Source organism: Colletes latitarsis, chromosome 14 (assembly GCF_051014445.1).
Source record: "Colletes latitarsis isolate SP2378_abdomen chromosome 14, iyColLati1, whole genome shotgun sequence".
Lineage (NCBI taxonomy): Eukaryota > Metazoa > Arthropoda > Insecta > Hymenoptera > Colletidae > Colletes > Colletes latitarsis.
In genome coordinates, this window is record NC_135147.1 from 26,968,602 (window position 1) to 26,996,598 (window position 27,997).

At 49.3% G+C, this 27,997-nt stretch overlaps 1 protein-coding gene across 1 annotated transcript in view; it reads left to right on the forward strand.

The window, feature by feature from the left end:
* The window catches only part of LOC143350008 (homeobox protein Nkx-2.4), a 32,192-nt gene extending 4,195 nt beyond the window's left edge, over positions 1–27,997 (forward strand). The window contains exons 2-4 of the mRNA XM_076781744.1: positions 1,085–1,389; positions 16,460–16,546; positions 23,727–27,997. Coding sequence (XP_076637859.1) covers positions 1,085–1,389; positions 16,460–16,546; positions 23,727–24,068 — 734 coding nt within the window. The 3' untranslated portion in view covers positions 24,069–27,997. The remainder of the gene's footprint in view (positions 1–1,084; positions 1,390–16,459; positions 16,547–23,726) is intronic.

Sequence of the window (27,997 nt, forward strand, 5' to 3'; positions counted from 1 at the left end):
CTTGCTAAAAATTGAGACCTTCTTCTCAAAAACACCCAACTACCTTACACTATCAGGTGACGATGAGCTCCTAGTCTTCTACATCCACAATCTTTCAAACTGGGTCATTTGCCTCGCGTTTCCGACGCTCGAACACAGGATCTAAGCGTATCCTAGACTTCAGAGTCTCTACATACTCGAGACTCTACGTACCCTACGTACTGTCCGATCCTCGATCGGTCCAGGGAAGAAATTCTTATCAATTTTCCAGGAGATGCTCGCGGTCTGGGCGTGCGTAAACAAATTCGGCAGTGTTTGCTCCCGGTGTCTCGAGTGGTATGTCTTTCTCGCCACGGGACTGGCCTGACAGGCCGGAGGAGGAGTACGGTTCTCACAGACATAATAATAATTCGGGACTTCATCGTTCGGACCTCCCGTGCTCGATGACGTTGCGCTTCGCGCGGCTAAATCGCTCCTTTTGTCCAGGACCGACGTGGCCGTTCTTGACAGCCCCTCGCCAACTGACAAGGGATGGACTGCTCGTTGGGTTTCAGTAGCTCGAATTCAGAGGCTCGACCGTACGGTGTCTCTGTTCCTTGCACGGTCCGTGCTGTGCTACCTCGAGATCGCGTCACCATTCCACTTTTCTCCGTTCCATGCGCTCTCCTCCTTCTGATTCTACGGTATGAAGAATTATTTTAAACCACGTAATGCGCGTGCACGTCGCTCGGAGAATGCGGACGTTCGTCCAGTACGAGTGTACGGTTCGTTATTGTTGCAACAATGCCTCGGTTATGCTAAATACTAAGCCTTACGGGGTGGTCCACTAGAAACCGCTGTTACATGTAGCATTTAAATTCCTTTGGGTGATATCAGGATGGAGATTCAACCTTACCACAACGTCTATCAACACAATTTAAAAAACTAATTTCGCATATTTGGGACATCTTTGTCCTCAAGATCTTGGACAGTTGAATCGAGAAAAGGTGTTGTTAGAAGTAACGTTAATGTTAAGGGAAATGCTGCCGCAAAATGGCCAAACGGCACCGTAAGACTAAGACAAAAATGAAATTACTATCCCCGGTTTCTCCAATATGTTTTGCAGTCTCGCGGCTGATGGGCGCCGCGGCGGCGGGCGCCGGGTCCAACATGGCCGGCTGCTCGGTGGGCCAGTCAATGGGTGACGTGACGAAATCGTCGGGCATGGGAATGGGCGTCGGCGTCGGTGTCGGCGTTGGCATGGGCGTCAGCGCGATGCAATTTCCCCACCTACCCCAGAGACGAAAGCGTCGCGTTCTGTTCACTCAGCACCAGGTTCACGAGCTTGAGAGGCGGTTCAAGCAGCAGAAATACCTGAGCGCGCCTGAACGGGAACACCTAGCCTCTCTGATCAATCTCACCCCCACTCAGGTACGTGTAAAACTTTTTTTATTATCATCCTCTGTCGCTTGGTCGCCTTGCACGGTTGGGTCTTGTTTCAAGAGTGTGAGACTTTCCAATGGAACAAGATCACAATGTTGGCGTTACTATGTAAGAACTACAGGGTACCTTTGAGCCCTCTGCTTGACAAACGACGGGATCGACTTGCAGATTGGAAGCCTGATGGAACACACATGTTCAAAGTCTTTTTGAATATTTAGAAGAGAATTATACTGACATACAAATGAGATGACTTACTGTTATCTGCTGTTGGGTCGGATAAGATGGTTATCAGAGGCAGTATTTCAGGTTCATCTTGAGAACGACGTAGGAACGAGACCTATATTAAAATAGAAACCTGATGTAATGCAGTGTGAGTTTAGAGGCCTCAAAGATGGCCGCCATTACCAGTTAGACTAATTTGCCTTTGACCCTAGCTGGTCACGCGCGTAGGGTAGTCGCTCCAGAACGAAGATCGACCCCCTGAAGCTTCGGAGGCAACGTTTTCGCAGGGATGGGATCAGAAATAGACCTAACTGACATCCACAGATACCTATAAACCGTGTTCCGTTAGTCAATATTCCACGTACAGTGGTCGACGATATTTCTAACGTTAACGATTAAAGGTTTTGGAGTTTCGTGTTCGTTGGATTTCTATTTCCCTCCTGTAATCGGTATCGACGGTCCGTCGGGACTAATTACAACGTAGCGACGTCGTAATCCGCGTCGATTTCGCCTCGATCGGTCCCGGATCGACCCACCTGTTTCCTCCGGTTGTAGAACGCGATGCTCGAGATGGTGGACGAACACTCGCACACGCGTACACGCACACGTACGCTGGCTGCATGACGAGGATTAATTGCTGAGAGGAGATTAATTGCAGGGAGCAGGTGGTGGGTGTACGCGTGGGTGTATCTGCGTCTCTCGGCCAATCGGATCGATCGACCTCAGGGGCGTTGGTTGCTTCGGAGTTGTTAGTCGGAAACGTCGAGGCGGCTGCTGTCGAGCAGAGACATTCGATTATCGTCGACGAAATTCCATCGAAACTGGCGGACATTTTTTCGAATTACCTGTCACGCGAACGTCGGTCCATCGAGCAAAGGCGATTTCGAGCTTTACTTAAAACTAGTAACTTGAGAGCGAGTACTATACTCCTTCCCAACGGGTAACGGATGTTGAGCAATTTTGGTAGCGATTAGATGGCTATCCAGGTAAAATCTAGTACCGAAAGTGTTAAGCAAATCGTCGAGGACGATGTTGGGAATAGCCCTTGAGAGACTGTGTTTGTTCGAGACGCGAGAGAGAACGGAATTCGACCAGGTAGGCCTCGGGATCTTTGGTTGGACAGTCCAGCGGAACGACGCACAAATATTGTCTTAAGAACCCGAAATTTTTCTCTCCGTTCGATCGACACGGATTAACTATGGCTGACGTAAGTTTCGTGAAAGCTAGAATACTCGTGGGTAGCTCGGAGACGCTCAACATCGTCTATTCCCATTTTTCTACAACCGAGATTAAGAAATTTCGTATATCTTATACCTGGCATGCCACTGGATCCGTTTCGACAGCATGTATTCGCACTTATAAAAGTTAGGCGAAGAATATAACGATTTCCATTTCGTGGACGTTAGATTACCCATTGTGCATTCTCGATAAGACGTGGACTTTTACATAGGTTTTCTCTATTGTTTTCGGTGTCTCCTGGGGATGCGCGTGGGTGGATTCGAGCGGAATCGTTTCGGCGGTGGCCATTTAAAATAGTCGGGCCAGAATCAGACTTTAACGAGCAATCTTCATTGGGTAGACAGGTCTGCCCGGCTCGATGCGGCAGTCTGGCAACAATAAATAATTGTTGCTCAGCTCATTGGTTGCATCCTGGTCGCTCGTCCCCTCGTTCAGTCTGCCGTTTCGTCTGCGACGCGTCTCTCCGTTCAATCCGTTCGTCGTGCATATCCACTGCTGGTCCATTCACGATCCTGTTCGAACGAATTTAATGAATACTTGTTGACACGATACGAAGGATTTATTCAAATTGTCCTCTTTTTCTCATCTCTTAAATAGCAAAAGACATTTGCAACTCGGGGTTTTCCTTTTAAAACGTTGCAGACCCTTAATAATACAAGAGGGGAGAAGTAAGTAGGAACTTCCATTAAACATAGAATAATATATAAAGGGTTGTTAATTAGTCTCGATAAAATTCATTTCTATCCTTCTGATTTTACATGGCGATCATGGTGGATCATCGAAACGCGTTTCCTTGGGTTCTGCCCCAGTGGGACGAGTGGGTAGTTCGAAAGGAGGTGAATCCGTGTTAAAACGTGGTCGATTCGAAAGGGGGCGGGTAGAGGGGATAGAGCTTGGTCTCGCGGCTCCCTAAACCGGAAGTCGTCGTGGCTCCCCCGGACGACCGCGTAGCGGGCAAAGTCGGGCGCGGAAGTCCGCAAAGAGGGCTGATTGCAATCAGCCGCGGATTTTCGCGTGGCTCGCCGCGGAGGGCGAGTTGTGCGGAGGCGGCACATAAGTTTCGATAACGAGTTTCAGACTCGATGGCACTCGGGATCTCGCTCGAGCCGTGAATGCTGGCCACCGAAGGCCAGAGCCACGGAGAAGCGGGACGCCGAAAGAGAGGCTACAACGAGAGAAAGGGAGACGCGCGTACCTAGGGGGCCGGGTGCTGATCGTTCTGTATATACGTGTACACACGCGCATACACACACAGAGACACAGACAGACGAAGAGACATACACGCGCGCGTGTGTCGCAGACTCTTGAACTTCTGGGGACAAATAGAGACCAAACGAGCTCCCGGTATGACGTGCACGCGTGTCTACGTGTGTGTGTTCTCGCGCGTGTGTGTGTACGCGTTTGTGTGTACGCGCGGGCACACTGCCACCCTGCGGTACCATCCACTTACGGCCACTCGAAGTCTACGTACGAGAAGTCGTGCTCTGTAGGTAGATCGCGATGGCTGGCACCCGGGGAGACTAACGAATCATTATGCGAGAACTCTGCACGGATCTTACATACGTGCCCTCGCAGACGCTACGCCGAGACGATACTCCGCGAGGAACGCGGGAAACCTGAGCGTGGCGAGCGAAAAAAGGACGATTCTATCTGCTAGATGGAGGAAGCGAGAAGAGAGGCCAAAATAAGACGAAAATCGAGAATGCCAATTTGTCGTAAGCGAAATTGATGCATTAGTCAGTCCCCGAGAAGCTTAAACGAGGGAATCGAGGAACGCGGCGTCAGTTGGGCGCGTAAAATACTAAATTCCTGGTCGAAACTGCCGACTAATCCGAGGTTACCATTCGAGGGTTCCATTAAACGCGGAGACAGGAGGATATTTTCATCGCGGGAAAAGGCTGTTGCGGATTCGACGGTCCTCGAGGCGGATTCTTTGGGACGCGATCGAGAATCGATACTGAATTAACGAGTCGAACGACTCGTAACGAACGGAGAAGTTACACCGATCGGCGCTCTTCAAGACACTCGAGCCTCGAGTTCGACGCGAGCGCACTCTCGATGGGCTTGTAAAGGATCGAGAGATGCCGACGAAAAAAAAAAAAAAAAAAAAAAATGAATTTTCTGCCTATCGTTTCGTATTCGGCCGATCGACAGGGGCCAAAGTGCCGCATCGACCGTTTCCGGGGCGAACGTCACGCAGAATCGACCCCGTTTCGGGTAACGAGACCTCTCGAGGAACGGCGTCGAGCAGCGATTTCTTTCGGCTCGTTGAGGCCGATGATGGATGATGACGCGATCCGCGGCCTGACGATGAAAATACCGCGGTTGGCAGACTCGACCTCGAAGCTTTTCTAGCGACTACGAGTTACTCTCGACGCTTCCTGCACCTCAATTACGAGAAAAGGGAACAATCTCAACGATTCTTGTCGTATTTATACTTCCTTTTCTATGCGTTAACCGCTATCCGATACTACGGTCATTTAGCTCCCCAAGATGGATGCAACAAGAACCACTGCTCCCCACTTTTCCGCCATTGCGAAGTTCCGTTTTATTTATACTAGACGAGGACGCTTCTTCTTCCAGTTTGGGTGGCCACGAACTTCAAATACGAATCTAGGACTTCCAAATGATCAACGTTTCCCTTTGGCACGCGTACGCTTCCTGTAAAATATTCATGTAGTTTTTGAGAACGAAATCAATTTGTCGTTCGAAACCATTACCAACCCATCGTTTGGTTGTATTCCTGTGCCGAGTAATCTGTCAAAGGATCACGACGAGATCCTACGATCCTGTCGATCGTGTTCCCGAGGAGGCGTAGAAGCGTCGCGCGTGTTTGCACGGCATTGACCCAGCACAGTACTCTTCAGGGCTCCCTCCTCGGGGTCCAACGGCGCTGTACGAGGTCGAAGAGGGTAGATTCGGTGGTAGGCAAACCCATTATCATGATTATCCCCCCGCAGCTGAATCGCGGGACTCGCGTTTCCAAGTTGACGCGTTTCCTTCCAACCTTTCCCTGCTTTCTTCCACCCTTCGTCCTCCATTTTCCGGGGGACGGAATCTTTTCCATTTAAAGATCTCGATCGTTCACGGTTATTTCAGATTTGTAACGCTGCTTCTGCTGGAACGAGATTAAACTATTAATATTCACTATTGAAACGTTGCAAAATCACTTTGGATACTTATGAGAATTTCGTCCTTATCTTGATCAACAAAATGTTTCTGTTTCTATAGCAAGCAACCATGGTGTTCTTGAATATCTTCGACACTAAGGCAAACTGGGCCGAACGATCCCGAGTTCCGAGTCGTCGTCGCGCCGAAAGTAAAATGGCGGAAAACCCGCGGGGCGAATCGACGGGTCCGCGTGCCGTAATTAATGGCGCCGAACGAATTAAACGAGCCATTCGGAACTCGAAATTGATCGCGACAATTTAAATCGCGAGAGACCGACGCTGGTCTCTCCGCAAATTATGCTCGGTGAGTTACATCGAGTTCGAAGCTCGTTAAAAGCCGCGAAAGACTCGGGGAGTTTGCGTGCTGCGTCGGTTAACCGAGAACGAGCGAGAGAGAGAAGTTAATTAGAAGGAAGAGGAAAAAAAAAACGAACGTGACAGAAAACGGAGAGAAATGGGGGGGAAGAAGAAGAAGAAAAAAAAAGAAAATATATATCAAGGGCGAGAGGGGGAGAGAAATAAAAAATAGAGAAGGGAGACATTAATTAAAGTGCAAAACGGACGGCGAGCGCCTGATCAAAAGTTAAATAATTAATAGAAGGCTGAAAGTTCGGGGCGAGATCGCGATTAACGAAATATCCAACGAACCGAGGTATTCGCGGCCGGGGAAACGCCACCGCGAACGAGAAGAAACAACGCCAGCGGGGCACCGCCATTGTTCCGTTCGAACAATGACGTTTGACGTATTGTTCGAGCCGGCTGGATTGTCCGGCGATCCTTCCAATTCGTCTTTCGCGACCGTCAAACGTTTTTCCGCGCGATCCATATTGTTCCTCCGGCCGCTGATGGCCTTATACCATCGGAATCGCGTAATGTATTGTTCCACCGGTCGTATTGGCCATTTCGATCGTTGGACGGTTCCGTAATAACCGCGACAACGCACCGAATTCGTCAAAAATTTAAGACACGAATTGAATAGCACGAGCATTCGAATTGGGGAATCGTAATTGGCGGCTGCAGGCTTCCGTTAACACGTTGACTGCCAGACCAAACCCCTCAAATTGCCCACGAAAACGAAACTTTGTTTATAATTAATGATTTATTTAAATCCAAAAGTCATATTTAGATTTGTTTTCTTTAACATTTAATCTTGAGAATTAATTCTTTTAGCTCCTTAGTGGAAAACAGTGTCAGTCAATGTGTTAAGGGATAAACCCTTTGAAACAGAGAATAACAGGTGTCAGTAACGAAGGACCCAAAGAGAGATAAGATACAAGAAGAATAAATAAAAACAAAAATGAGAGAAATATTTATAGCGATCCTGAGAATTCAAACGTCGTAGATCCGTCTAGGCCAATCGACTTCTGTATCCGCGAAAGACAATTTGCATAAGGACAGGATAAAATCCCTTAGACGCACGAGCCTTCCGCAAACAGTATTAAAGGCTCCTTCCCGACGAGCAAATTTGTAGCGAGCTTTGCTCGATGGCCAGGATCCACCCTTTGAATGTGCATATAGAACCACCTAATATTCCCCCGGTCTACGGGGCGAAGCGTAGAATGTTTATGCAGGCTACTCGAGGATCAACGCATTCTCCGCCGGTATCGTATAATACGAAACAATATTTGCGCGATGGACGCTCTTAAAATACCCGCCAACTATACGCTTGGACGTCGATAATTCTAAAGGATCGATCGAAACCTCCATTCGTGGGGCGTTCGTCTCTCTGGTAACGCGTTGACGAATTTTATTAGTTATCGGGGAACAAAATTTGTCCAGACGCGATGGCGACGAGCCGTAGAGCACTTAATATCGACTGCCTTAAAACCCGATCGGAATAGGACATCTTTCGTACGAGTTGCGGATGGGTGGTTGGCTGCGTTCGATGGCCATCTTCGTCGAAGCCCGATACCGATCGACCATTTGAAATTTTGAGAGCGGGAAAAGGGGTGAAATCCCGGAGTGCGTGAGCGAGCAAGAGAGAGAGAGGAGGCGGACCAGAGGGAGTGTAATTTGCCTCTAATGCGGCACTCGACGAGGCAGCTGGCTCTCCTCTTCTCCATTCGCCGGTCGGCCGCAACCGGTAACAGTAGCGATAATAATAACAATACCGGCAACAATGCCAGGAGTGGCCAGCCATTGTAACAATGGGGAGACTGCACTTGGAGTAACAATGCGAGCGCAAAATGGAGGGACGCATCTGTGTGTCCCGTGCCAAAGAGACGCCAGAAAGGGGGATCGACGTGTCCCGGAGGGGCGAGGAGGGCCAACCTAGTCCCAAAGATGGGAAACGGATCAAACGGAACGGGAGAAACGCGTGAAACTTTACGCTCGCAACGATACCGACGCCACCGAACGCTCCTAACACCCTGCAACCATCATACACGGGGGCGCGAATGGAAACTTCAGGCTCGATTCGCGACAAGCAAAGATTTGCGTAAGTTTGATCGAACGAAAGTTAAACGAAAGATCGCGCGTTTCGAATTGGTAGAAAAGATCGGGAAAGTAAACCTCATATTTCGCGGATGCCACGTGCGTGAAATTCCTCGGGTGTCGAAATGCGTGCGGTTAATTGGACGTCGAGGAACGCGTGCGCGTATCTCTCGAGTGCACTCACGGCTCCCTCGCATAATAACGCACGCATGAATATGTCGTCGGGTTTTGCGACCTCCTCCCGGTACCGACACGCAACCGGCAGTGTGTGGCCGACGTAATTGCGTTCCTCTCCTTTTTACCTCGTCTTCGGGGTGTCTACGGGTCACTGAAAAGGTCGCTGAGGATTCTTCGTGAAGCTGGTGACACTGGAACCTCGACCCCCTGCAATGGTTTCTCCTTTTAACGTCTTTATTACAAGCTCACTTAATACCGACTATTATTATTTTTTAAATTTCATGCAGTCGATCCCCGAGGGACCAACGCAAAGCTCACCCTTGTTAATATCTCGATGTACCGCGGAGCTATCGTAAATGGAGTTTGCTAACGTTTAACAAATAGAATTCAGGTTCTACTAAGAGGAATTTCAATTATAGCCTCTTACGGTGCTAAGTGCTTCTTGCTTTGTTTGTTTCATACACTATGCTTGCGCAATACGGCCCGTGAATGAACAAAAATGAACGGTAGTCGTTGATGCAACGGTTTCTCGAACGTCGTGCGAGTCAAAATTTTAAGAATCTGCAGGACGGTTGCGTAACAAACGGATCACGACGGGCGATTAAAAACGCCCGAGAGTAGGGCCTCTATCCGCTTACGTTTCTAAACAGTTTCTCCTCTTCTCTCTTTTATTTGAAAAATAATCGTTAACGATCGTCCTCCGCCGCGGCGCGGAAACGAAAAAGCGATACGAGCGCCGGCTCTATGAGTTTTTCAGTGTGTTTGCGTCAATTATCGCGACGAAGAGGCAGCTCACGAGTGTATTGTAAATACACTCGAACCGCGGCTGTCGCGTAATACGCCACCCAATTTCTTTTTATGCCTCGCCCCCGTAGAACGCGGAGGCGTTCTTTGTGATCCCGCTGCACTTTCGGGACGGTCGCGCGAGGGTGCATACATTTCAACCGCAAACATCCGCGTCCCTACCCCCTGGTTGGATCATCCCCAAAGAAGAAATTAGAGGAGACGAAAAGCGCGATCAACGAGGGTCGTCCCCGGGAACGTCCTCGCGTTTTCCTGGAAAAATTCGAGTGCCGGTTGAAAAAGACGTACGCGACGTTTAATAAACTATACGTACAGTAAAAATCAAGTAGCAAGATGGTATTAATCGATAACCGACGTCGTTCGATGAGCCTGTGGGGGACGGCGGTCGACGGTCGCCATCTTGGCTTTTATTATGCGCTATGCAACGACAAGATGGCGATTTTCTCGTATTCCTTAGATTTGAAATCAGTGTTTAAACGTACCGGTAACGGAGCAACGGTGGATTTAAAGTTCCGCAGACGCGTTCCGTGGGCTCGTTAAGGGTGAAACTGTAAAGTCATTTCTATTTGCCGGGCGTAAGAGCCCCCGGGTTTTCAGACGTCCCCGGCTGGTAATCGGTAAGTCATCCCCGGCCGATGGTATTGAGTTAAAACAACAAAAGGGAGGCGGGAATCGTGTTTGCCCACGGGCCACCACTCAGGAGGGTCAACACGGGACAATTAACAGCCCTAATCATAATTTGACGTTGCCTGATCCTTGGGTATCCGCAGCCTAGTCGTCGCGGTTCATCTGCGACGGGATAATGTAATTTTTCCAGCGACTTCCGGACCCCGCGACAATTCTTTCTCGCCGGGCGCCATTACTGCATGATACGTTCTCCGATTGGAGCGAATCTGTCGACAAATTAGCTAGATATACTACTCTTAATATTATAGGTTACTCTGAGAAGAATAGCATATGTCGAACCTGATAGATAATTCCAAGTTTCGCTCCACCTCTGTCTTGTTTATTCGCAGCAAGGTGAAGAGGACCTACGGGAAGATGAATATAATTAGCAAGAGGGTTAATTGCGAGTGTAGGGACTCTATTGCGCCAACGATACCCCGATATTTCCTCCGCGTTGTCTCCAGCGAAGGCAGCTAGCCGCAGGCAGTCGGATGCGTTTAGAAATCGTTCGGAACACCTCGAGTGGCAATCCCCGTCGATTACACGCGTCTTTCTTTCGAGCAACAGGACCGGGGGAGCCCCGGAGAGCGTAGCCGGAGGCAGCCACACGGGGCTTCCGGCGGATAATCCGTCGGAAAGTTGGTGTCGGATGAAATTGCCCGAGGAAGCGATTGTGCCTAGGAAGGGTGGCGGTGGTGGTTTTGCGTCAACCCTCGATGCACGACCGCGTAATGACGTTAACGCTAACTTGATCAATCGTCCACTTTAACAACCCCCCTCCCTGCCAGGTTCGTCGCCGGATGTACGGACTCGCCTCTGTCGAGCATAAGCCGAACAGGTACTCGATGTTCCTCCCGAATGTCGTGCGTCCGTTTGATGAACTACCCTCCCGGATTTATCGTTATTCGATACACTAATTGATGTCAGACCCGGGAGACGAATGGTCCAACAGGAGCGAGAGAGAATCGCGTGCGTTCGGGATACGGATATCCTCGGATGAATAATTTCTCGAAAGCCGCGCGGAATTTTTTAAATGTCTGCGACAAAGTGGAGGATCGACCGCGGGTGCATTTCGACCGTGAAGGTTTCACGGACGGCAAAAGGGGGGGAAAAAAAAGGAATTCGGCTCGGTAACCGCAAAAATTAACGAAACCGTCGAGGATGTACGTGCGCGTCTCTCTCCAAAGGGTGGATTTAAATCCTTTCGAACCGCGATCTCCACACGCGCTACAAATAATTTCCGATTTTACGGACCCCCTGCGGACGTAAAATAATTCGCGATATAGCTCGAGTCGCGGAGGACTAGTATTTAATCGAACGTAATATTAATTCTGCTTTGTTCTATGAGTATTTCTATATTATACAGAGTGTATGGTCATCCCTGGGAAAAATTTTAATGGGGGATTCTAGGGGCCAAAATAAAACGAAAATCAAGAATACCAATTTGTTGATGGAGGCTTCGTTGAAAAGTTATTAAAAAATTAAATTGAAAAATCTGAAAAATCATTCTGGAAAAATTATTTTTGGTTGCGGGGGTCGATTACAAGCATTTTTGGTCATTAGACATACCCTCGAAATCCTACCCAATTTCAAGCAAAAAATTCGAGTAGGTACTGAAATTTTTAGACGAAATTAAAAAATTTCAAATCATGCTAAAAAAATTATATTTAATTACAGGGGCTAATTACAAGCATTTTTGGTGAATAGGCATACCCCCGAAATCCTACCCACTTTCAAGAAAAAAATTCAGTATGGGCGGAACTTTAAACGTTAATAACTTTTTAACGAAGCCTCCATCGACAAATTAGTATTCTTGATTTTCGTCTTACCTTGACCTCTAGTATCTCCCATTAAAATTTTTCCCAGGGTTGGTCGAGCACCCTGTATATTTATCTACAAGCACTGTTCTCGATCTACGTACTCGCAATTAGAGGCTCGTTCGCAACGAAAACTAATCCCAGAGTCAATATTGTGGACGTCCTCCATCGACCAGACTGTCCGTAAATCATCCGTGAAAGCTCGTTTCCGCCAATTAGCCCGGAAGGAACGTGTCGACAGGTCTCTGTTGGACTTTCTTGGAGAAGAAAAGCCTCGTCCGCCTCGTAGATCCGCATGAACGCTCACGGGAGGCGTTTCATTTACTTACCCGACCGAACCAGAGTTAACCGCAAGTTAATCGGAAGTTAAAGCTAAGCTCCCCTTTCCTCGACGGTGAGCAAACCTCCACCGGACCCCCGCGGGCCCCGTTGCCTTTTTGCACGGGGCCCCGACGTGCCCGTCCAAGGCAAACAAGGCCTTCCCCAACAGATTGCTCCGGGTCCATAGGATCTTATGCAGCCATTTTCCTGCAATTTTCTAGCCTCGGTTTTAACCACACGCGAGTCTGCAACACTGCAAAATATTAAAATCGATGAGGATGTCGCATTCTCCATTTTTCTAACAATTCGATTAACTATCGGAGGAACGTTTTTACAAAATGAGTCTTTTCCCCGGTTTTCGAAGGGGGTAAACAGGCACCGACGAGGGGTTTTTCCATCGAACAAAGCCAGCAGCGCGGAGGTAGTATCGATGCCTGAATTGGCACGAGGGAGTCTGCATCACCGGTTGGCAGAACCGTGAAAGATCCCGTCTCCATCGACGGGATGAACCCGTCGGAGGGAATTGTTATTTCAAGGGAACGGCCCGTCCGTCATTCCGTTTGTCCGTCGCTCCCGCAACGATGTGGTGTGTAAACAGAGAAAGTTGAACGAGATAGGGATATAACTGGTGTGTACTCGCAGAGGAGGAAAGAAATTCGAGGCGGACGCCCGATCCCCGACGACGAGGACCTTCCACAATCGAAACGACGTTTCGCTGAATCTCTACTCGGACATCGATCGTTCTTTCCTTCGGAATTATAGGCACGCCGTGTTGACTCGTCCGCCATCGTAGAAGTTTAGAAAGCGTCACGATGCGTAACAGCTTTCTCGACTGCTCGAACGCCTGAAAATCAATCAGTTATTAATTCACTCCAGTCGAAATATCTCGGATATTGCGTTTTTCGTTCGAACAATCGATTCGTTAAGATTCCAAGACTACCGCGCGGGGATCGTGCCGTCCCAGCGACGGTGTCGAAAGGGTTCGAGAGCCAAGGTTAAAAAGTGGTCTCAAGAAAAGTGACGAGGTGGAGAGTGGCAAATTCGCCCGGGTTAGAGTCGGAACTATCCAAGGAGGGCGGATCGAGCCCTTATTTCCGACGTCTGAAAGAGAACTCCGCGGGAAAGAGAGTCGCGACACGCGAAAGAGGAGAAACGCGCGTAGAAGCGAGCAGGCTGTTTGTAGACCTCTCGAAGTCGCCGCACGCCCGAAACTCCGCCGGCTTCGACGAGTGGATTATCGGTGGAAAAAGGAATTAACGAACGGGAGCGGCGAGAGAGTACTTACCTCGTCTAGTAAGTACCTCTTCGTGGCTTTTAGATAAGGTCTCTCTCAGCCCTACGCATCGGTCGCGGCACAAAGCGTACGCGGAAAGTCGCGCAACGACGCGTCGAGGGCTCGCCAAGCCCCCGGGATTCAAAGGAGCTTTTCTTTACGACTACGCCCCTGCCCGGGGCCGCGAATCCTCGTCTTCCGCGATCGTTCGTGATTTACACCGGCGAACGCTGATTTTCTAGCGCCTGGAAAGCGCTGGTGTAAGTTCCATACCCTTCGACAGGGGGTTGGAATGTTTACGATTCTTGTTCCCACTCGTTGCATCCATCTGTCGGATCTTCGTGTCTTCTGGATCAAATTGGTTCTCGTCTATTGCTTCTGCTTTGTCTGGAGGCCCTGAAATATGTACAATCCTGAATGTAAGCTGTAGGTGGCAGTGTGATGTGAGTGGAATGTTAGAAAGGATTGTGGGACGTAGGAATAATTAGCGATTGAAGCACTCGATGGTCTATTAATGTACTGATATGACAGTTGGAATATTTACGATTCTTGTTCTCACTCGTTGGATTCATCTGGATCTTCGTGTCTTCTGGATCAAACTGGTTCTCGTCTATTGCTTCTGCTTTGTCTGGAGGCCCTGAAATATGTACAATCCTGAATGTAAGCTGTAGGTGACAGTGTGATGTGAGTGGAATGTTAGAAAGGACTGTGTACTGACTGTGTACTAATGTACTGATATAACAGTTTCCTCGATTACTAGGAGGATTGTAAGACTCAGGATCATGGAATCGAGGAATTGTGGAACCAGCAGAGTCACCGATAGAACGATTGGTATTCGAGTAGCACACGCGAGGCGGCGAACGCGATGGGGGAGAAAGAATTTTCGAGGGTGGCCGATCCCGCTAATATTCAAAGAATTAGACAGACGGTGGCAGGCACTCGAGACACGGTCTGCTGCACGGGGGCCCCTTAAAGTGCTTTCGTTGCATTCTCAGCGCGCATAACTTCGACAATGGGGGTTACAGAGGGCTACAGGGGGATTGCAGCGGGTTACAGCCACTCGAGTGGGAGGTTACAGCGAAGCAACATATAGGTCGAGACGAGCCTTTGATTCGTGCGATAAAAATCGAGCTTAGGCCTACCTTTCACACATGCCTCTAATTTGACCCCTTTGTCCTCCTTCTGGAATCCTCGAATCCGCTGCTCCTGTAGAATAAAAAAACCCCATTCAACGCTTAATCTTTCCGTCCAGAACTTTCTGGTTAGAATCATGCGTGCACTGTAATCTCCACAACGTTCGAGTCTCTTACCTTATCAACATGTTGGCCAAGCGTGCTCCTTTTAGACTGATGCTAAACTGCTTTGTAACAGACTGATAGGAACTAGAACTCAATCACGATAGTGATTTGCTTTCTGTTCGCGAGTCTGGCCCGTGATAGTCATGTTTGGGCCAAAATCTTCATCGCGAGTCAATCTCGTTAAAGTACGGGGTTGAGCGTATCTTCGGTGACCGGAATCCTCTCGATTGGATCTCGAAACACGCGGATCTTAACACCGACCGAACGACATCCTGGCGACCTCGCGTTAAGGATTAAATCAGCCGACGGCGCGGGCGCCATTGTTTTCGCCGACGGGCGACAATGGCGGCGCGATCGAGCTCCCGTGAACGGCGCATAATGCACAATGAGGATTATAACGCAGTCCTGTCATAAGCAGATGCCGATCCCGATCCCGTGCGCGCGTGAACGGCTTCCCTAATCGCGTTCAATTGCCGTAAAAGCGGTTTCGAGCGGTTCTTTCAAGTCCGCGCGTCCGCTGCTCCTCCGCGGGAACTTCACAAGCTTCCATTTTGCTTTTGACCATCGCGCGGAACAGGGGTCCGTTGGGCAACTGCCGATTCGGTGCATCAATCGCCAGAGAATCGTTTTGTGGTCTGAAACATTATAGAGTTTAGTCTACCAGGGCGAAACATTTCTTGGGATCTCGTATTTCGTGTTATACTTAATTTTCCAAGATGGCGGTCAGCTTGTTGGTCAGATCAGTTTACCAGGGCAAACAGAGGTTTATTTTTGTTCCAATCAACTTTTTACACGTGAATATTCTGTGTCGAAAAAGTTGTGCGAGAAAGATCGTTTACGCGACAGTGAAGGCGTCGAGGAACGTTACTTTGGTCCCCCCAGTTGCAACAAAAAGAACCACCTCAAACGTTTCTGCATAATGTTTTTCTAAATTTTATAAAGTGTTCGGAAGCCCGTAAAGCCGTCGTTCCTTGAGACGCGTTTAAAGGCCACGCGAGGCGATTTTTCACACGACAAAATTTCCACGCGAAAATCCTCTTAGCCTAGAGTATATTTTTTCTAAAGAATTCGCTGTGTTCCACCCTGTCTAAAACGGCTTTGTAACATCAACGGATCACGGCGACTTTCTTGGCAATTATCATTTTCGACCACGCGATAAACGAAAATAATTTTTCTACCGCTGTTGCGACCGTCGCCAGCAAAGGAGACTTTTGCGCGAGAATTATTCCGGCGGAAGTGAGCGGAAATTCGGACTCCCGGTCGTTCAAAAAACCGAACGAGGCGTTAAATCCCTCTCGAAGGAATAACAGACTTATAATAACTGTGGATTATGGGTTTAGGGGTCCGCGGGCAGTTCCAGGTTACTTAAAACGTATACACGCGACAAAAGGCTTGCGCTCCCCCTCTTGTAAAAATATTTGAGCTCCTACCTGACGACAGTTCGCGCTCCTGTCGCCTTTATTTTCGATGGAAAAAAGAGAAGACCGGTGTGGCCTCCAACGACTTTCAATCTGAACAATTTCTAACAATCTTAACACACAAAACGTATCAACGATATTAAAATCCACCGTATTTACTGTTTCTATTGCTCTTATTATTTTTTCTTATTTGTTAAGGAGACTGTTCTTTGCGTTTCAGGTGAAAATATGGTTTCAAAATCATCGATACAAGTGCAAGAGACAAGCCAAGGAGAAGGCGATGGCGGAACAGAACGCTCAGAACCAGGTAACTATTTATTCAAGGAAAATACGAAAGAACCGCTGGAAAGATCTTCACACGGAGGGGGGTGGGAGTGGGGGGATGATATTCAATTAAATTCTGCTATTCGTTCGTTCCTCGATAATACGTCGTCCCCCGATAGATCGGATTTTCGCGAGGGATTTCGAAACGACGAGACACACGCGAACCGACGACAAAATATCGAGCGTTTCGAAATGAAATGCTTTTAAATGAAAAATGCCCGCCCGCCCCCCTTTGCGCCCCATCCGTTCAGAGGGGGGTGAAGGGGGGGTTGACGCACGAATCCTCGCATCCACATCGTATTTCGTTTCGAGTGGGCCACTCGACCGGCTCGAAGCGATTTTGCATTCATTCCGTTATTCCATCCCAAATTTTTCCAGGTATAACGTTCCGCGGAATGTAAAATTGTCTCTGTTAAACACGTAATTACACGCCATGACGTGGGTATCGTTTCTTTTTTTCCCTTCTCCGGTTTCCCGTTTTTGGCTCCACGGTTTTTCATGCGTGCCCGTCTGTTTTTATTTTCTTTTTTATTTTGCTTTTAATCCTTTATCCACCAGCGAGCAACAGAATTTGTTTGAGTTACGCGCGCTCGCGATTCGTTAGCAGAGCGGCGACAACTGGAAAACAAGAGGAACAAAAATGCCCGCCTCTCGAGTGTTTGCCCCGCGAGACGACCGAATCGTGAATATCGCAGTCCTAGGAGTCCACCGGCGTCAGAATCTCAAACGAGGATATCAATGTCACGGATAAATTCCTCGTGCAACACTGTCTCATTCCGATGACCTTAAAAACAAATTACTAGTTACGTTACTCGATGTCATCCATCTTTGTTTCTTGGTAATCTTTAATCTAGTAAAACACCTGACTACCGTGTTATATCAGGGATGGGACTGTACGGTTTATACCTTTCTAAATCTTGAAAATGGCGTCGAGTTTCGTTCCGGAGATTGGAGAGTCTCGTATCCATGTGGGTAGCTCGAAGCTATTGCTCTCCGATAGAGATCCAACGAGGGAGCCCTTTCTGCCCCTCTTTTTGCTTTTTTCTTTTTTTTTACCTCGTTTTATCGATTCTAATAATGACACGCCGGAGATTCCCGTAGATATCGTAATTGCGAGTTCGAAACGTGCCCTGTCTCGATCTCGTCGCACGCACTGGCGAATACGAATCGCTCCTCCGCGCCCAGCTCCCTCTCGTTCTGGAAGAATAACATTCAAAAGAGACGTCAGAGGCCAGCGATCGTCCCGATACACACAGATTCACCCTACCCCCGTCCTCTGAATACATTACGAGCCTCGAGAGTATGCGAGATCACGGATGCCGTGGCATGCATTAGCAGCAAATTGTTCGATTCCTGTTTAGGCAGGAATCACAGACGTCGTCGCTTTTTCCCTCTGCTGTCTCTGCATCGATTCGTCTCTAACAGTCTCCTACGTTAAAGCTAGCATCAATCTAACGATACAACCTTTTCAACCCCTAGTCTTTTACAAATTTACCAGATCTATAACTTCGCCCAATATCCTGACCTATCGCGAATATAATCTGTCAGACGGCGCAGGCGGATGCAACGAGGCACGGTTGAAAAATCGTCCTCGTGTCAACAATCGACGGCCGTGTTTGCCATCCGCGAGTTCCTTGCGTCGCGTCCGTCGTTCCTTTGCGCCGCTGCAACGCTGCAGCGGTTCTCGGAAATGTTTTTCGAAATCGTTCCCGTCGCGACCACTTCGTTATCGCTGTTTGTGCCGTTTTATTCTTCTCTTTTTTTTTTTGTTCTTCCCTCGATTGGCACTATTTTTGTAAAATACGCGTATGGAGATGAACGCGCGACACTCGTGCGCGGAGATTCCGCGCGTCCCCGGTATAAGCGGATCCTCGTGGAGCATTTTTTCCTCCCCCTCCCTGGCGTATCATCGAAATTCGATGAAAACGCGCTCGTTTCACGGTTTTCGCGCGGGAACCCACTTTTCGCTTTCCGCGCGGCTGACCGATCCCAAAGTCATTTTCTACTCCCGGGTCTGTTTCGCCGTTATGTGCGCGTTTACGCCACGGCGAACGCTCGAGAGCCACCTGATTATCCTACATCGAATTAATCCAACTTGTTTCCAGTCGTCGTCGTTCATTGGCCTTCGCTTTGGCTCGTGAATTTAACCTTTCGTTTACCTTGCGCTCTCCTCGTTTTCGGGTTCCTCTCCGGGCACGCGTTAAGGCAAACAAAGCGCGTGGAGCTATGCGGTAACTATAGCGGGATTAAAAAATGTCGCCCGTGTTCGCCTAATTGCCCCGAAGACAGAGACGAGAAAGTAAATGCGAGAGTGAAGGGGAAAGACAAATAGATTTCACCGACAGCGAGAAAACCAAGGTCCACGGGTCGATAGAGAGCCGCGGTGGAAATAAAAAATGGTGTCCCGTCGATGGGGAAAGCGATCCTGATCGGTCGATGTTTTCAAACTATGCTCTAGTAAAAAAAAACGCTCGTCGATAGCGATGGCTTACAGAATAAAATGCTGTTCCTTGGATACATGGTTAATTTACCAGCCCCCGTTTCGAGCTTTAAAACACGCCCAGAAGAAGGACCCGTTCACGATCAATCTTGTCCCTAAATAGGCTCGACATTGTCGCCGCCAAACGGCGGCTCGTAAACACCCATAGAACATTAATGGTGCTGAAAGTTATCCGGCGGCCCGATCTCTGTAAACCGTCCTCGCCCCTCGGTTTCGTCCACGCCAGGACGAGCAGCCGCCCCATAATTTACTCGTTAGTTTTCGTAGGCCCCCGGTGGACTCTTCGTATTCGCCTCTCTCTCGATACCGTGCTCGTTTGGTTGTCCGTCTTCCTCCTTCCGCGGACCACTGCCGTCGACTGTCGGTCTCGATTTCAATTCCGTGGCTTGTTTACCGTTCCTCCGCCCTCCCCCTGCGCCTCCTCCACGTTTGGTTCGCGCAGGAGTCTCGGTTCCATTATCTCGATCTGCTCGACGATACGTGTAATTGCGTGGCCGGGTTCGCGTGCACGCACCGACGCGAAACAGAGTACCGTGGCTACAATATACCGGGCGTGGCAGTTGTTACAGCATTGTTAGCCGTCGCTTACAATGGGACGAGTCCCGCGGACAGGTCTCCCGAACAGGGAATTCCGAATTCTTCCGGGTGACTGGGGGAACCATGTTTTTCCCTCTCCTTTCTTCCGTTTCGTCCCCGTCGTTATTTTCTAACAACTTTTCCCTATGCGTCTTATCGCCGATCGGGATTCGTTTCCTAGATAAACGATACAGTGCTTTTTATAGGATCTCTGCGCTATTGTACTAACTTTATGAAACTCAACATCAAAGATGTTACCTCACCGTCGAATGTTTTGGAGTCTAAAACAGGGCCTGTTAGAGTTGATTTTCCTCTTCTTTTCTAAAACAAAATAGTCTCATTAGAAAATTATATACAATTATAACCCTTTGGGGTAGTGGCTCTGTACTTTAACCAAATCTAAACTGGAGCTAGATCCTCTGGAAACCACCCCTCGTTTGTCGATTACCGAAACGCGATTAACAGTTAAGAGAATTAATCGTCTCGCGAGGCAAAACACCGGGTAGCAGCGGCAGTCTCGTAGCCGACGTTCGTCGTCGGCGTAGACGACGGGTTGGCAGCAGCCGGAGCTCCGATTTTTTCCCTTTTTTTTTCCCTTTCTTTCGTTTTATTCCATTTCCTCCCCTCGCGGCGGTAAAAAATTTCAAGTGGCGGCGCGAGCGAGCGAACACGGGAAAAGGAAGGAGAGAAAGATGAAGGCGGGGAGCGAGAGCGTGCGAGAAGGAGGAAGAAAGAGAGTGAGAGAACCGGAGAGTAAGGGGTAGAGGGGGAGGTATCCTGCAGGGGAGCGCGGAAACGGGTGCTCGAGGACCGGTCGCCATCTTGCCGTGGGTACAGTCATGCACAACACCTGGACGCGAATCGGGGTTACCAATACTAGTATTGATATCGATTAACCTCTCCCTCCCCCAGGGACGGGAAACGTCGATCCGTCGACCCGCGGATTCAAGCGTCAAGTCGCGGAATCGAGATCGGCTCCGACGCCCCCCGCGACATCTTTGTCTTTCGCGAGGAAAACCGATTAATCGCGCGACGGGACGACCCAAGCAACATGGCGTCGTTGCTACGTTGCGATTTTACGTCTAGGAAGTCGTGGAAGCGGCGTTATCCTTTCTACTTTTGTCTTGACGTTTAAAATTCGAAAGCAAACATCGTATGTTAACACTAGGTTTACGGACACTCGTTGCGCATATTTTTATTATAATTCGCTACGTTGACAGTTGCATTGAAATGCAGTTTTTCTTTTAATTAGAGGATACATCCATATCATTACATCAATTCACATAAATTGCTAACAAATAATATTTATGAGTCCCATAACGTTAAGTTTAGAATCTGAATGCGTACCGTAAACCTAGTGTTAACAGCGTCGAGCAAAATATAATCTGATTAAGCGATAATTGCCATGTTGTTGCAATCTAATTACTTAACAACGGAGCACACTCTTCGCAGATCCGATATTATTTCAATTTTATATCGAGGAACTTATTTCATTCCACGTTTCCGAAATTTCGCGAATCAAAGCCGCCTAGAGATCCCGGAATAACTCTGAAACGAATGTCGACGGCTTCGCGGCCGGGGAGACTTAACCCAAATCCGTCCAGGAAATTATCGTCCGGCGACTGGCGACTCGTCCGAATCGTTAAAAGAATTCAACGAACGGGAAAGCACGTTCGGTCGGAAAAGTCCGGATTGATCGCAGGTTCGCGCGAATTACAGGCAAAACGGCGCGAGAGAAATCCCGGTGGCCCGGTTTTGCTCCCCCAGGTTCCCTCGAAAGCTGTTTGGCGGTTATCGAGAGACCGTCTAATGTAATTACACCGGCGGTAAAACATCGGTTATTAGATCTGGAAAAAAAAAACCACTTCCTCGTTTACGGTGCCCATTGAATTCCATTCGTCGCGGAAACGAGAGGTCCCGGCAGAAATCTTTTAATATCTCTTCTCGTGTTCTTTGTTCGACCGAGGCTTCTGTAAAGAACGAGACGCAGACGACGGTCGGACGGGACCAGGGGGGCCGCCGCCGACGTCGGAGCTCAGCTTTTTAGTTAATTACATCAATTCCGGCCGCGGCCACGACCACGAGTGTTTTTTCACGAGAGATGATGCATTCGCGTGGAAGTCGCGCGGCGCATTTAGATATCCGATGCGCTCGCAGCTAGAGGGAACGTCGTCGACGACGCCCGGAAACGTTTCAAGTACAATTTATTTTGCGAATATCTCTGCCCTCGTTCCTATGCCCGCGATATATTAAACGAATTAAATAGGGAAAAGTGGGGTAAAACCGCGTACCTGACGGTGTTCTTGTTGCCTGCAAAAAATCGGAGCGCATGAAAGATTTTACAAAGCACCGCCAGCCCCAAGCAGACATTGCACAATCAAAAAACTACATATTTCTTATTAATTCGAATCAATTCTGTGCAGACAATTTGAAGAACGTCCCTAAACCGTAGGGTCGTAACGTTAAAGAATACTCAGGCTCGGTAAGACCGTCATTGTCTGTCGTATCCTTCGAGAATTCGATCACGGTCGAGTCCTCGACCCGAAATCCGCCCGGCGACAATTTTCTCTTCCGAGGAAAGAACGTGTAACCTACAAAAGGGGCAGTCGTCGTTCCCCTCGTGCGGAGGCGAGGGAAATCGGGCGCGTAAATATGTTTCCCGAGAATCCAATCACGGCAACATTGAGCCTCATTATGCGTCGGTGGTCGGACGCTCAATATACACGTACTACTCCGTTCCTAAGCACGGCCATTTTCGCCGGAAATCGCTTAACGCGCGTTGAAGTGGCTAAAGTGGCGTGACGCGTGACGCGCGCGCCGACCGTCATGCGTTTAGCGTAATCGTCACTTTGTCAGCGTGAAGTGCACGGCATGCCTGCACTTATGTTCGCGGTCGCGGCGTCCACGTAAGTTCGTGTCGACCACTCGAATCGAATCGCTGCTACGCACGCCCCCACCCTCTTTTCGCTTTCAGTTCCTGGACACCGAAACCTACGACAAAAGATACGTCTCAAAATACATGGCACGATGGAAGGTAGATACAGTCTTAGGGACAGTGATCACCTGGAGAACCTAGTAGACGTGTCCGACTATGTCTTCGGCATAACTCCTTCCGGAATCTCTGTCGTATTGCTTGGTCCACGAACATCTGTAACGGTTCCATCAATCTAAGATTAAATGCTCCCTAGGCAGAAGGTACCAATAGTCTCTCGTAGCGTCGCGTGTTTACCGAAATCCGTCCCACGCGATCAAGATGGCGGACGGCGTAGCGACTCCGCGGTTGTTGGGCTCGAGCAAACGAGAAAGCGACGCGCGTCGGTTCCGTCGAGGGATCGTGGCCGCGGACGGCCGTTCTCCGCGTGCGAGGCGTTATTTCTGAGCGCGATTATATTATTAAAGCGTCGTGGAGATCGAAGAGGAATGTCGTGTACCGAATGTTGATACAGCTGAGTGGTCGTTCCGGCAGGTACTCGGCCGGCTTGCTTCGGCTTCTGTTTGGCATGCCGTGGGGTCCCCGGCCAGAAAGAGAGATACCGATGAGGGGGGCTAGCAGGGGGATAGGGACTGGGATGTTGACGCGGCCGACAGAGTCCCGGAACCCGGGTCCACGGTAGCTGGGTACTGTTTATTCGTAATGAGAGAGAGTCACCGCTAGCTAGAGAGCCTGGAGACCGTACGCTGATCACGAGGTATCGCGCGGGTTAAGTACCTGTGCCTACCGAGCCCACGTGTTTGCTCGGAACACAGAAGCCCTCCTGGCGAACCACCACCGTCGTCCCACGTCTTCCAGCCTGCCTCCGCGTACCGTGCAATGCGTGCATCCAAGAGACTCGGGATGTACATGCTCAGAGACATTGACGTCCAAGCGAGAGTTTCTGTCTGGGACACTCTGACTAGTTCACAAGTAACTCGTAGTACGGTATTAATTACCATTGTCTAGGTTCTTAACGTAGTTGCTCCGGATGTCTTCTGTCAAGATGACCAGGCAGGATTATCTACGACAAAAATTTGAAAACTGTTAACAAAAGAAGACTATCGAGTTTGCATGAAAGATTTTAAACCGTACGACGACTTTTCCCTGTTGCAGAGCGCGAGTTCGCCGCGTCGGGTGGCTGTCCCGGTGCTGGTGAAGGACGGCAAGCCCTGCGGAAGCGGCGGGGGTGGCGGCAACGAGGGTAGTCGGGGCGGACCGAGCGCCGCGTTGGCGAGTCCAGCACCGCACATGACGGCGGCGTCGAGTCCCCACGGGTCCCATCACGCGGCGTCCTCGGTGTCCCATCACTCGGTGGTCGGCGTGAGTCACGTGATGACGTCCAGCCAAAGTCTACAGCATTGCTCTTACACGAGGACCGGGGCGCAGCAGAGCATGCAGCAGCAACAGCAGCCGCAGTGCGGCGCGTACCTGCCGTTCCAAGGCCGGGCCTGGTAGTACATGCCATCGGCGGCGGGGGCCAACCCCTCCGTCGCGGGTCCAGCTTCCTGGTATCCGATGGAGGACAGTCCCTAGAAAGAGCGACGTGCCCCATGCACGCTCGACGCCGTCGATTATTTCGGGAACACCCTGTCCGTTCCGTAGAGGAACGCTGGGCCTCTGATGGTCGTCCTCGAAACGACCATGCTCGGGAGAGGACTGTTGTCTCCCCTTTTCGGTGACGAACCACCCTCCCCCAGTGAACAATCTTTGCAAGAACCTCGGTGTGAATCGCTCTGTCCTCGTCTGACCCCCCGCGCGAGGAACATGAGTTTTGGGGGGCACGCGAGACACGGAGGATCGTTCGATGGATCCTCCGAGAGGACTTGGTTCGCGCTACGACCGCGGGACGGTTACTCGGAGACAGTGATAAAGCGTTTAAGTCTCTTTCTCGTAGCGCAAGGATTCGAATCGCTTCGAACCGTTTGGTCGAATACTCGCGAACATTTTTCAAGTGTCTCGAAGTGAACTCGAACCCGATGCTAAAGGTAATTCCTGTGTAAAGTACTTACGTCGATTTTTCTTTGTAACTTCTACCCCCCCTCCCCCCATACACACACACTTTCAGCGTTCAGTAACCGTCGAGATCTCCGTGGACTAGCGAGCTTGCGAACCTTCGTGGATTCGACGATAAAAGGGACGTATACCTTCACGAAAAGGGCCTAACGATATGCTACACGATCGCCTACTTACTCTTGCGTAGGCGGAAGCGTTCGAAATCGTGATCACGGACGAAATTTTCAGCGTGTTTCTAAAATAATGGGAGATACAACAAAATTTGACGAAGCAAAATTAGATGGCATCTAGGTAAAAAATTTTATTGGAACGTTTGTTATAGCCTCTTAATTTCTGAGTAGTCTAACTTTTGAACTGTTTGGTTTAGGACACAACTGCCTTCGTATGTTTTTGTAGCCCAATCGAAATTATAGAGTTGCATTTAATTTTGCCTCATGAGACTTTTATGTATCTCTAACCGTTTTAAAGATACAGCTGTTCACAGTTGGGACATTACATAGAAGCGCTCAGGAGTCTTAATTCGACCGCCATTGGAGATAGATATCAGAGATACTGATTTTGGACCAATCAAAACGACTCTCTATCTCTCATTTTGTATCTGATTTCACTATTGATCTACACTTAATTTCAAAGGCGCTGTTAACCCCTTAACGCTCGTACCTTGTCTAACCCTCTAGTGTATTAGAGTGGATACAGAATAATATACAAAGGAAAATACTTATTTTCATCCCTTAAATGTATCAGATTTGACGAGAATCGTTCCTAAAATCAGTCTGACACGAGCGTCAAGGGGTCCATCGAAGGCCCTAAGAAATTGGGCCAGAGTTTCCATAGCGAATCGCCGTTATAGTGTACGAATACGAGCAAGTGTATATCCAAGGCATTTCGAATTAAGGACATCGATCGCTAGGGTTGGATCAAGAGGGCGAAGACAAAGCGAACGGGTGTCGGGAACGAGTTCGTTGCACCTGCAGCCCCCAACGCACACCGTGAACATAGATGTAGGCACAACGGAACGTCAAAGCGGATTGCAGGCGCGCGAATAATCTGCTCCGGGGCCACTCGAAACGCAACCGATTCCAATTGCGAGAAACCGTACACCCCGGGGGGGATGGCGTATTCGAACGCGTGACTCGGTTTCACCAAAAAGCGACACCGGAGACGCGCTCGCGACAGTGTTGCACGTTGTCGCAACAATGCGTTCCATGGGAGGGTTGTTGTTCTCCAAACCGGGGCTAGGCGGGATTTGAATTCCCATTTCCGGGGAACACGGACGATCGGAGGCTAACTTGAAGCACAGGCGAATTAGACTTTGCACTTTGGTTGTGCATCCCCTGGACGATCCACCGGTGAATTTATATGGCGATGGTAAAAGATGAACGCATCGAGTGTTTGCACAGGTCGATGGTCGGATCGGTTACGAAATGGCGGACGAGCCTGGGAAAAGACATTTTTCACGACTAATTGCGGACGATAACAATGTTTGTACTTTTCACCGTGCAACGACCAAAGTGGAGAAAAATCTAGGTTCCTTAAAAGACGTCGAACGCGGGTATCCAAACGTGGCTACGGGTTCTCGAACGCCGATCGATTCATGCAGATTAACGTCGAGAAGGGATTCAACGACGATCATGAACGGAAAGATTAAAAGTATTCGTCGACGAGGATTCGTCCTCGTTAGGGGGCCGGGGTTCCTTTGCGAGAAATTTGCAAGCTAAGGCCTCGTTACGCGGAAAGTGTTTTAAAGCGAAAATTCGGGAAAGGAAACGGTCGTCGAGCAATTAAGGTCGCCTCGAGTTAGCCTCCGGGATTCGTTACCGGCTCTGTGCTCGATGCGCGATTACGTCCAGGAAGAAAAGAGTCCGGGAGTCGATATTCGAACTTCCGACGAGCTCGATCGCCCGATACTTCCGTCGACTTCCGGTACCGCGGGTCCAAAGCGAATTATTGGACCATACGAAATGCTACTGTGGGAGAAGCTAGATTATTTCTTACATGCTGTAACTCATTCCACCGGTTGTACGAACGATTGCCCGAACGAGCTCTAACTCTGCCACTGTACTACTTCTAAAAGCATCGACTCGTAAGCGTTCACCGACCATTTTGCGATACCATAATGGAGGCGTCTTCGTTTCACGCATCGCGATACCTACGGTTCAAAGAACAATTTTAGTTACGGAAGTCTACGAAAGAGACACAGGAAGTCGGTAAATTAACTCACCTTTCAGATAGTACCAAGGATCGAGAACAGTTATACTGTTACGTTTCAGTTGCATTTCGATTGTGGTTTCGCTAAAAAAAAACAACACAAGAAACTAATATCAAGACTCAACAACCGTAGAAGTGACCTGGGTAGAGACATACCGGGTATTCCGGAAGTTTGAACCGAGGAAACACCGATATTTTCCAACGTCTGCCGGATTCTCCGGAGGAAAAAAGCCCAGGGTATGTGTGCCGCGCAGAACCAGCCGACGAAGAGAGAGGATCGAGCAATCAGCTGTCAGGGGGCCGGGAAAGCTGAAACACCAGTGTTTTGTCGAGTGAAAAGGGGAGCCCCGGAGGCGAGACAGAGAAGCGACGCGACTTCGCGGCCGGGGAAAACAGTCGAAACGGATTAATCGACCGCCCGGGTTTGCCGGGGGTTCGGTTCCATTGAACGAAACGCTCCGAATCTCGCGTTTTCCGCGCCCGGAATCGTGTCGCGAGCGAGTCGAGCCGCGACACGCGTGTGTACATAGTTCGAGGAGCGGTGTATATTGCGGGGGCGTCTCGCGGCTCGGGGGCTGGCGTCGCGAGCTCCTCGAAAAAAAAAAAAAAAATTGTGACGCGGTTCGCTCGCGGGATAGAGAAGAGGAGGATCGATCGCGGCTCTTTCCACGGTCGACGAGAGAGCGAAGAAAGGAAACGGGGCGAAAAGAGAGCGGCGAGCGTTTCTTTTTTTCCTTTCTTGTTTCTTTTTTCTTTTTTTTTTCTTTTTTTTTCGTTTCGCGCGTATCACGCGCCGTGATAACGAGGTCACAGGTGTGAATCCGACGGTGTAAATAGAGGCGGCGGTCTATAGGGCGCGAACGCCTGGCCGGAAACGCGGAGGAGATCCGGTAAACCATCGACGAGCCGGCGCGTTCGTCGATTCTACTGTAAACGAATTTAGCGAAAACTCGAGCATTATCGACAATTAATGTAACACACGATACACACGGACACGATCGACACCACACACACAACACACAGGCACAGACAAACGTCAAGGTATAATCGATTGACGGAATAGCGAGTAGCGTGTGACGGTGAAGAAATTTAGAGATTATTACAAAGTTTTGTAAATAACGACAGAGATATTAATAAAACGATACTTATTCGAACCGAGAGCC